The sequence below is a fragment of the Parasteatoda tepidariorum genome, chromosome 8 (assembly GCF_982258835.1).
Source record: "Parasteatoda tepidariorum strain Cologne lab strain chromosome 8, Ptep-v5.0, whole genome shotgun sequence".
In the NCBI taxonomy this organism is placed as follows: Eukaryota; Metazoa; Arthropoda; class Arachnida; order Araneae; family Theridiidae; genus Parasteatoda; species Parasteatoda tepidariorum.
The window spans coordinates 27,938,240-27,950,228 of record NC_141762.1 but is presented as its reverse complement, the minus strand read 5'-3'; the positions used below and the strand labels follow the sequence as shown (position 1 = coordinate 27,950,228).

General features: G+C 27.4%; 1 protein-coding gene across 2 annotated transcripts in view; it reads right to left on the bottom strand.

The window, feature by feature from the left end:
• Window positions 1–305: 305 nt before the first annotated feature.
• Window positions 306–11,989, bottom strand: part of LOC107454583 (uncharacterized) — a 38,361-nt gene continuing 26,677 nt past the window's right edge. For both annotated transcript variants that reach the window (XM_087150057.1, XM_087150058.1), the window contains exons 21-28: window positions 10,759–11,028; window positions 9,619–9,954; window positions 7,496–7,621; window positions 5,918–6,031; window positions 5,021–5,213; window positions 1,905–2,007; window positions 693–804; window positions 306–530 (exon numbers count right to left, since the gene is read on the bottom strand). In XM_087150057.1, coding sequence (XP_087006183.1) covers window positions 378–530; window positions 693–804; window positions 1,905–2,007; window positions 5,021–5,213; window positions 5,918–6,031; window positions 7,496–7,621; window positions 9,619–9,954; window positions 10,759–11,028 — 1,407 coding nt within the window. In that variant the 3' untranslated portion in view covers window positions 306–377. The remainder of the gene's footprint in view (window positions 531–692; window positions 805–1,904; window positions 2,008–5,020; window positions 5,214–5,917; window positions 6,032–7,495; window positions 7,622–9,618; window positions 9,955–10,758; window positions 11,029–11,989) is intronic.

The window sequence follows — 11,989 nt, the reverse complement described above, 5'->3', positions numbered from 1 at the left end:
GCTCGTTGGAGGGCGAACACTCTATCCCAGAGCCATCGTAGCTCATGTCAAGTAATATTGTAGAGATTCAGAAAATCAATCTTAGAAGTCATAAAAAATTAGGAAGTTTTTAAGAAAACATTTAAAAAAGTAAAAAATAAAAAAAACAAGTGATATTTTAGAGATTGAGAAAACCAGTTTTAAACTATATCAAAATATTAAAAGCTGATAAAGCATCTTTTTGCAATAAAAACCTACAGAATAAAGTAATATTCTATACTAGCACTCTACAAAACTCTTCAACTATTTCAGTAACAATAAATAAAAACATTGTATAAAATACTTTTAATTTACATTTAAAATCATACATCAATAATGAAGCATCAATAACATTAAGCCTATACAGTTCCATGATATTTATGTTGGCTATGATTTTTAACAATATTAGAAAACATGTCACGGCAGCTGTGATTTAAATTGACAGATAACATCTTCAGCGAGTCTTCTGTACATAAATCAAGTACTCTATTAATACCAGATATTAAATGAACCTGAAACAAAATTTTAAAAAAATCTATATATGTCTGCATAAATTATCTTGATTAATATTCTGATATTTCTATTAACATTTTTTTAACCATTGTTTGAAATTGTTATGGATAAAAACAAATAGTAATTTAATAACGAATGTGCAAAAATAAAAATTGTTTTACCTTTATGCTAGAATCTAGAGTAATATCTTGAATACTGTCTAAATAATCAGCAACAAGGTAAGGTACTAGTTTGGATAATTCTATTTTATGTCTGGTGAGAACTGTCAAAAGTCTGTAAAGAATAAGAAGCTGATTATAACAAGACAGGAATATTTTACAGACAATAATAATACATAAATCTGATAGTGAAAAAATTTAATCTTAAAACCCCTCTCTTTTTGACACCTTCGTTTAAATTTATTATTCTTTCTTCCTTCTTTAATATTTTTAAACAAAATTATGATAATAAAATATCAATCATTCAAGAGCACAATATGTTCTGAAAATATAGAAAATAAAGGATTTTCTTTATATTGCATACAAATTGGTCTATGTAAATTTTAGAACTTGTATATATTTTTGTTGGATAGTAAAGACTTTGGATACATAATTTATTTTAACAAAATTAACAATCTTCTTTAAAAATACATAATATTTTTTTTTAAAAATACAATTTTATTTCTTATAACGTAAAAACAGGACTATAAAAACCTTTCAAAGATCAGGAAAATCATTACAATGATTTAAATCAGTTAAAATGTAATCATAATTTTTTTTAATTACTATATCTGAATATAATCATTTAGACTAAAGATACCCAAATTTAATATTGCAGATCTAATTTAGTAAATTAAGTATAGTTTAATGGAAACATTTGTCTCAACGCATTTACTTTTTAATTAGTGCTTAAAATATTACAATCAACTCAACTATACTATACCACTCCCACAAGTCAGTGAGAACAGGGAAATACTGAAACTGTCAGGGGAATTTTATTTTAACTTTAAAAAGAAGGGAAAGTTGTAATTTTTAACAAAAAACTTGGGAAATTCTTATATCATACCTGGAAATAATTCTAATATTTAATTACAATTATTTTATAAAATTCACTTTTCCATGTTTCCATTCTCATTATATTATGTTTTTGCTCATAAAATCTATTTAACATTACTAATAAAAAAATTCAAAGTTTTCTAATTTTATGGTATGGATTTTCATTGAAATATACCTGATCATGAAATACATTTCATTGAAACACCTGGAAAAGTCTAGGAATTTTTTTTCTGAAGTTTAGTGGGCACCATGTCTATTTATCGATCTATTCCAAATAATTTAAAAATATTTTATTATTGAAAATAGATTGGAAAATTCAAAGCATATCAAAAATTATACCTATCCATATTTTGAGCACACAGCTGCAGTTGATGTTGGCTATTTTTATCACAGTTGGAGATGGTGTCTTGAGATCCTGATTTCACAATGGATTTTAAGAGCAGTATAAAATTAAGGCAAAATTACACTTTTCCCATATTATATAAATAGAAAAGAAGATAATGTTAAATATCAAAATTTTTAAACATCAGCACAGTTCAACAGGGCAAGTAAAAAAACAAATTTTTGATTGTTTTAAATTTGTTAGACAATTTATGAAATATCTAGTGATACTTCATAACTAAATATAGCAGAAATAGGGGAATCGGCAATTTCCAACCTATGGAACACAAGCCTCGAGCATGTCGTGGTCAACGTCTTGACAACAGGGCAAGTAAAAAAACAACTAATTTTTGTTTGTTTTAAGTTAGTTAGGCAAATTATGAAATAAATAGTGATACTTCATAACTAAATATAGCAGAAATAGGAGAATCAGCAATTTCGAACCCATGGAACACGAGCCTCGAGCATGATGTGGGCAACATCTTGGCTGTAGATGAATTTAGTATCATTCTGAACTATGTGAACGAGTAAAATATGAGCAGTGATATTTTTATATTATACAGGGTTCATACAGAGATCTGAAGAAGAAATCCAAAGAGTCCAAAATTTTAAGGACTTATCAAAAGTTTAAAAACTTTGTGTAAAAGATAACTAGACAGTTTTTTTTAAATTACAAAGCAGTTATTATGAGGAACTTGCAAAAATTTATATTTTGCATATTTTTTTTCTAGCCCTTTTGAAATATATTTTGACTTTGTCAAACTTCATCAAGAAAAATAAAATTTTTACACATAAATACACTTTCCAGTTTCAAATATTTTAATAAATCTTGTTAAAGAATAACATAAAACCTACCAATATTATAATTTTAATACACAAGAAAATCTAAGACATTTTATTCAAAAAAAATCACAGTAAATTATTAATTGAGTTTGCTTGTAACATGTAAAATTAAAATTATTTTTTTTCGTTTCAAGTTTTTCTTAAACTATTAGATTTTGGCAGCTAAGTCATAGAATTCAGTTTGCCTGCTTGGACAGCGAATTTATCAGCGAACTTAGTAAGTTAACTATGCAACACAATAATCTAAAGAGTTTCTAAGGACTAACTTGGAAATCTAAGTAGTTCCAAGTACTCCTTGGAGACTTTTTTATTTCCAAGGAGTCTGTACGAACCCTGATTATATGAGGATAGAAATGCTCTAATGAATCAATATTTCCCCTAAAACAATTTAATCGAGACAATTTTTCATTGAAAGTAAATTTAACTTTATATTGTTGATATTATACAGGGTATCTGCTAAATCTAGAGTTTTTAAATTCATAACTTTCCATGACTTACCCAAGTTACTACTCAATATAGTCATGACTATGTGAACGAGTAAAATATGAGCAGTGATATTTTTCAGGGTTGCCACTCAAATCTGGAAAAAAATTCCCTGTGTTTTCCCTGTACATGTTATACGCAATATATTAAGAGGAAACAACAATTACTGTGCTCTTGTGTCAGCTATAATGAGCTAACTATATTTATTAGTTTCAATTGCTGGAAAAACAGCTGAACATACTTAAATAATGCTATAATAAAGTAAATAGTTCAGAATAGCTGAAATATCATGGTTAAATATCCCACATATTACGCTTTGAGTGGTCACCATTTTTTAAAAGACAAAAATAAAAAAACAAAATTCCCTGTATTTTCCCAGTTTGTAAAGAAAAAATCAATTTTCCCTGTATTTTCCAGGTCTTCCCTGTTCTCCCTGTGGAGTGGCAACCCTGTTTTTATATTATATGACGATAGAAATGTTCTAATGAATCAATTTTTCCCCTAAAACAATTTAATTGAAACAGTTTTTCATTGAAAGTAAATTTAACTTTATATTGTTAATATCATACAGGATATCTGCTAAATCTAGAGTTTTTAAATCCATAACTTTGCATGACTTACGCAAGTTACTACTCAATATAGTCAAAAGAAGATCGTAACGAGGCAACTTTTTTCCTTAAAGATAATCTTGTTTTATCTGAGCAATGCGTTGCACATTTTTTTAATAAACCAATTTAAACAAAAAGCAATAAAAAAGAACTGAACTATTAAATAAACAGTAAATAAAAAACCCAGCAGTTGAAAGTAACAAACATGCAAACTAGAATAATTTAAAAATATTTAATAATGTTCGTTAAGCACATTTACAAAGATGGAATTTTTTAATCTGATAAAATTGAAATATGAATCACAATGTGTGATGTATTTAAATCACACAAATGCAGATCGTGATGAGAGATTTTTCAATCGCACGAATGAGGATCACGATGTGTGATTTTTAAATCGCACAAATATGGATCACAATGCGTAATTTTTAAATCACGTGAATGTAAATTTTGATCTGTGATTATAAATTCGCACATTTATTCGAATATTTTTAAAATATTTAATAATGCCTCTTAAGAACATTTACAAAGATAAAATTTTTTAATCTGATAAAATTCAAATACGAATCACAATGTTTGATTTTTAAACCACACAAATGCAGATCGTAATGAAGGATTTTTGAAATGTGCGAATGCAGACCACGATGTGCTATTTTTAAATCATGTCGATACAAATGGTAATATGGGATTTTCAAATTGCCAGACAGGATTAAGGGCTCCAATGCCCCAAATTCATCATTAACTGGGAGTTTCCACGATATTTTTTAGTATTTATCACTGAAAATCATGACTTTCCATGACAATTTTCGATCAAGGTCGAAATCATTGGATTTTTAATGACTTTCCAGGTGTGCGGATACCCTTATTATAGAAAATGATACTTATTTAACCTTCACACAATAAAGTGGGGTCTATTATGAACCCCACTTTAACTTAAGACAAAAACATTGCATGGTAGATCTCTATAACACAATTCTATAAACCATAAACTACATTAATTTTGCAATCTCTTAAAGCGAGCATAAATTGATAAATTTGTTGGATTTCACTTGCTCTTGATAATGCCACATGTTTCAATGTTTGCATTATAAAGATCTTATACTGTAAAATATAAGTAGTATTAATTATTAATCAAAAGGATATTTGAAACAAATGATAAATATGCAGCCCTTGATGATAGAACAATACCAGGATGGTGTAGCAAAATATCATAAACAATATTCCAAATAGCTGTAAAAGCTTTTGTGAAATCTAAAACATTGGGTCCCATATGATCTAGTTTCACACTTAGGCAGGAATGAAGACATGGAATAAGGCACTGTTTTGGAATACAAGACTAGGAAAGAAAAAAGAATATTATCTCACTGTCAGTTACAACGTACAACAAATTTGAAATAAATAAATAAGAAATTCAATTTGATTAACACTATTAAGAGTTTAAAAGAATTATTTAAGACAGCTGAAATGAAAAAATAAATAAATGTTACACTGAGTTTGTAGAAAGATTGCAAAATAAAAATCATAAATGGCAAGTCAGTGAATGAACTGAAATAAATTTGAAGTTAGATGAATGACTCTCTTTTTCAATGTTTTTCTGAGAACTTAGAATAGACTATAAAATATATTATTGAGAATATAAAAGAAAAGTTGAAACCATAAAAAAAAAACATATTATATTATTGGATTTGTAAACTAAATGGAAAATAAAGATTATAAATGTCAGTTTAAATAAATTTCTAAAAACTGAATTAAATAGTTGTAATTTGAATCTCATTATTCATTCTTAACAGAATATAAAGGCTATGTCTTCTTTTTTTTATTTTTGTAAAGAAAAATGGATAATACAATATGAAGTAGTTAAAAGCTGTCAGTAACAATTCAAGATTCCATAAACAAAAAAGTAAAATAAATTTTTCAACAGCTATTAAAAGGAATATCTCTATATGGTTAAGATAGAGCATAAAAGCTTGGATTACTTTGTTGCATTATAGAGTAGTTTTAAAAAATAATAATTACCGGCATTATAAGCAATATACTTACAGATCGTTTCTTTACAAGGAAATGTAGAAATTCAAACACAGGGATTTTTACCATGTACAACAGATATGGAGACTGGCAGAGTTGATTCATTATGTAATGAAGATGAAATAACAACTAAAAAAATAAAAAATAATGTAGGCAATATTAAATCATAGACTTATGGGGAAAAAATGGAAATCCTCTGCAAACTATTGCAGAGTGTCATATTAAAGTTTTTAGGTATAGGTAATTACAAGATTTTAAACGCCAATAAAATTTAAAAAAATTATAATATGCTGATAAATATAAATCAAATTAAGATGCACTGTTTGTGGTGGTATATATATATTTACTTATATGTGTTTAAAGAAAAGGTTTTAAAAATATTACTAATAAATAACACTTCCCTCACTATACAGATGTCATTTGCACCCATCGAAGAAATACCATTAATTTAAGATAACAGCAATCAAATAAACATATTATTCTATAGTAGAGGAGGTACGTTGGTAAAACATAAATATGTTAGTAATAGTTAACACAACACAATAATAAATAATTGTCAGAACTTTCAATTTAAAATGATATACATTCTAATATATTCAATAAATAACAAATTAAACTCATATTTTTTTTCAATAATTAATTAGTAATTAGACAACTATATAAGGGCTCAAACTTAGATACAGTAATAAATAGTAGACACAATCCTTTGTTTGAACATTGTTGACCTTTTTTTTCTAATGAAGAAAGTTAAAATATTCTTATTCTCAGTGGGACAAATCATGGGTTAGAATCCCCTTGCCACTGTGCTAACCGAGGAAGGTTTTTCTGGTTTAGCTCTCCATGTAATGCAAATGTTGGTTAGTTCTATGAAAAAGTCTTTCTTGAAAGCTAGTTTCTTTCAATGATTTATTCAGTAGTTCCCTTGTCTTCTGGGTTGGTGGGTTCAAAATGACAAGGTTACAGAATTGAACAGTGATAGTCATTAACTTAGAATTATGTTGGCTGTTCAATGCCAGTTATAAAATGAAATAAAATCTTCTTGATACTCAAAATGGATATATATATATATATTGTTTCTAATAAATTGTACAATTAATTACTGATGGAAGAAGGTGGTCATTATAAGTGGTGGATCAAGTTTTGCGACATCCTCATAAATTGAAAGCGAATATTGAATTCAGGTAAAATTCTTTTTAAAAATTTTTTGCATCTCCTCTTCAGCATAAAATAGTTGACAAAATGGAGATACACAACACTGCTCTTATATAAATTAATTTGTCCCACTAAATTTTATTTCAATACAAAAAATATTTGTTATTCTATCAATAAAATCATTATTGCATTGCAAATTTAAATTCCCAAGCAAGTAATATAATAAGTAAGCTTTCATTTGGGCAAATATTTTTTGCAGGAACTTCCTTTAAGAAGTTTATTTTAACAAAAAACCAGGATAATCTTGATTACATCAAAAAAATTGGAGAAAACTGAAAAAAATCTAGCAGTCTATTGAAAATTCCATAGACTTAGTAGCTGTGTTAAAGAAAGATTGTATTAATAACATTAGAGAGAAACAACTACATATCATAAACTTACATTGGTGAGAGACTGAGATGAGAGTGGTACTTCTTCCTTGTTTGTGCATGATTCTATTAAATGTTTTAAAATTTCTATATTCATTTGAAGAGATGCTGGGTCTAGTGACTGGATGTTGATTTTTGCCTAAAATAAAAGAATATGAAACTAAACAATTTAAAATGATAAGTTAAAGTTTTTATAAATATGCCCAGCAGTCAGATACAGTTGCATAGTTACATGTCAGATACAGTGGCGTCAGATACATGTGTGTTACATATGTATATTTAAACATTTATTTATATTTTAAACATAACTTTAAACTTTTTTATATTTACATCCTACTTACCGTACAATAATTTGTCAACCAGGAAATGTTTAATTTTGGTGGAGGTTTTGTCCCTTAAACCCTCCCAAAAAATATGAAACTGGTAAGATATAATGTGTTACGAGTAAAGAAACTATCGTAGCCGTAGTAGTTTTTTTTTAAAGAACTAAAGTGAGCAGTTTAATACAAAAAACTATTAATTTTTATTGATTCCTGGTAACTACTTTTAATGTTAAATTAGTAAGGGTTCAAACATCAGTAATTCCAGTACTATTTTGAGTCAGATTAATGCAAATGTTAGATAAGTCCACCAGTGGAACATATTTTGCTATACCATTCCCAATGTACATTACTATTCAGTGAAAATTAGAGAGTTTTGAACAAAAGACAAAATTAAATGATCTGATAATTTCTTGAAAAAGGTTTAAAAAGTTTAATGCCAGAAGAAAAAGTTTGAAAAATGGTTTAAAATAATAAATTGGCTCATAAAAACAAGAGTTAAGATAAGGCCGGGATAGCCTGGTCGGTACGGCGCTAGGCCCATGTACGAGAGTTCGAACCCCGCCGGCTGAAGACTCCCCATGTAGTAAAGTGACTGATGTACATTAAATCTGTCGAGTCGCAAAAGTCCTCCATGTTCCCATAATAAATCAATACCTCTGGGGGTACTGGATTGGAGATTGGTCATTCTCTGATTCAGGTCAAAATTACGATCTGTGGATGAATGAATGGGTCCGCCCTATAAACGAGAGCAGCCTATGGTGTGACAGAAGTCAAATTCTCGGCCATAGATGGCGCCACTGAAGAACAAGAAATGCACACTCTGCCTTAAATTTGCTCGGTTTCACCAAGCAGGCTTGCCCGTCCGGCAAGTGGCATTAGAAACAACAACAGAGTTAAGATATTTCTCAAAAATTTCCTATGTTTAAATAAGCCAATTATTGTTACCATTTTCTACAAATTTTTCAATCTATACCTATTTTTATTTTTTCAGTATGACTGTAAATTGAATCCTCATGCAAAATCTGCTTCCTTAAAGCAGTTAAGTAGTGACTACATTTGTAATAAAGTAGTTGTTAAAAAATTAAGTAAATAAAAAGTAGTTTTCCTGCCCACTGAAAACGTCAAAATATTTCATTTACATTTGCTTGAAAGATCTGGAAATAAAGGGTACAAAATACTTGAAAAATGGATTTGAATCACAGCTAAGAGTGTTATAAAGTTATTTGTAAAAATTAAGTTCACTTCAAACTAAAATAACTTTAACGTTGAGCTTTGACGCTTAATGTGCAAAAAATTTAAAAATTGTTTTGGTTAGTGGCAAACTAAACATAGCTTGAAAAAAAAAAGTTTAAAAAATTGTTATTTCTACAACAATATTCATTCTCTTGCAGAATTAGAGTTCACAGTTTGAATGAAAGCAGGCACATAAATTGTATATTTAAATTTTTGATTCTAACGAGGTTTGCCTCTTATTAAGATGATTTTAAGACTTTTGCTTCAGTTAATCTACTCACATTAGACACAAAATTCTATATTTACCAACATTTTAAAATGATAATTTCTAAGTAATTATAAAACACGTTCAACTGTTCTATTTTTTCCCTAAAGCTAAAAATCAAATATTTTTTTTTAACAAATTTTGTATTGTATTGTAAATGATAAACGGGTGAAAAAAAATTAAATCTATCCCATTACATAAAAAAAATGTAAGAATGAGTAAACATTTATGTAAGTTTAAAAGTAAAAATCATTATAAAATATCAACAAAAAAAAACCAAACATTTCTTAAAATATTAATTATTTCAATACATACTATATCATTGGCTATATTTATAAATCTGTCGTTCAATTGTTCACCATTCATAACACTACAAACCGACTGTAGAGCACAGACTTCATATTCTTGAAGAATAATACTGTTTGTAGCAGTTGATTTTTTTGATATTGAAGTACAGATATCACAGGAATGCCCAGTAGAGTTATTTAAATTTGATGTTATTTCTTTCGTAGAAAAGTGTCCTCTGTTTTCTAGGTTCAAAATTATTGCTTTCCATGAAAGTAGAGGAAAATCTTCAGGAAGATAACTTGATAATGCGTCTTTTAGGCAACAAAGCTTTGCAATGAATTTCAAGTAGATTTCAGATTTTGCCTATTGAATGAGAGGAAAAATACACTTCAATGAAATGGAAAGCAGAAAGTATTTAGTTAAAAAGTTTTTTTTTAATTAAGTTTTTTAAGTTTTAAATAAGTTTTTTTTTAAAATTAAAGATATTAGTAATTTGTTGTACAGTAAAATATAAATTTTAATTAATTTTTTCCATAGACCTGAAAACCTGCTATATTTTGGCTTTATTATAGAAAACAAAAGCCGCCTAACTACATAAGCTCTTTAATTCAAAAATATTATGTAAGTAGCTAAAATATTATGTAAGTCTTTAAATTGATGCTGTTATTTTTACACTAAAAAAGTTGCAGCTACTCATAGCTAAAATACTGATTTATTTTTTCCAGTAGCACTCTTCCAAAAAAGGTTAGTTTTATTTAAACATTTTCAGTTTAGTATTTCACTTAGTTTAATAAGTTATTTAGTTTAGTAGTTTAAACTAGATTTGTTATCATTAATATTTTTTTTTTTTTACTAAACTGCATATTTTTTATTCAGATAAATTACATTCCATATAAAGTAGAATAGTTACAGAATGAGTTTCCTTTCCTCTTATAATTCTTATTCACTTTCAAATAAAACTAAATATCATGAATAAATGCTCTCTGCACGATATTCTATTTATATTAAATTTGTTTCCCAAATAAAACCCTTTAAAATAGAAGAACAAAACATTTGATGTCATTTCAACCTACAATGAATAAAATTTTTAAGGATGCAAAATCTAAAAAATCAGATTTGAAAAAATCTAACAAATATAGGAAAGTAAAATTTAAAACTTTTATTTACTTTTTTATCAGAGAGCTTTTCAATAGACAGTGCAGTTCTGCAAGGTATTTCTTCTAAACAGTGATCTTTCACTCGTGAATCAACAGCACAATCAGGTAAATGTATAGTTTCTATCAATGCTGTATAACACGACAATAGATATTCAAGAATATATTCATTGGAGCTAGCTTTATAACTTTTTAAATACTTTATAAAGCAATGTCCACTCATATTGAATATCTTATGACGAGTTTCTTTGAGAGCAGGTGAAAGATATGATCTTCGATACAGCTGAAAGATTAAAAAGTCCAGTAAATAATACACTAAAATTAAATTGGGTATATCTGAAATATATATAATTCAGTAAATAATATCAATATGCTAAAATTAAACTGGGTGGGTTCACCTGAAAGATATAAAATTCAATAAATAACAAACTAAAATTTTGTTGAGTGTAGATGAAATAAATATATAATTAAGTGAGAGCGACCTTTGATTATTCAAAAATAGCTGTCCTAAAAGCTCAAAAATAGTAGTCTAGAAAGTATCCTCAGAAATAAATAATAGTAGCCTAAATAATATCCTCTGATAACGCCAATTTCTCAGTAAATTCCTCTTGTTTTTTTTTTTTTTAACATTTCCACATTATTATATTTTAATAAAATGTTTAAGAATGATATTATTATGACACATGAATTTTGAATTCTTTTATGCAACTAATTTGCGATGATTCCTGGTAAATATATGTTGTCTTCTGACCAGTTATTAAAAAAAAAATTCAGCCATTTCCACATAGATTCTCAAGTTCAAAATTTCATATTAATTCATATTAGGGTAATCACTTGTGATACTTAATGCACCAATTCTATTTATGCCATTTTCTCAACAGTTTTCTATCATTTTTATAGTCATTTCGTTTTCCGTCATTTTCATAGTTGTTTAGTTTTTTATAATTTTTATAGCTGTTTCCTGCTCTGATATATTAATATTATGTTGTTAGGAGACGCACATTTCACATTCTGATGCACACAAATCGCAATGATTCAATATTAAATCTACATTATTTTTCAATAGTTTTTTTCTTCAGTTATTAATAACTTTTTTTTTTAATGTTTCCACATGGTTTGCCAAATTCTGATATTTAAAATTTATATGGATACTGGAATTTCAAATAGCAGTAATCACTTTCTTATATATTTGATTTACGACCGTGAAGTCAGCATAATTTTTCTGATCATTAATTCTAATCTCA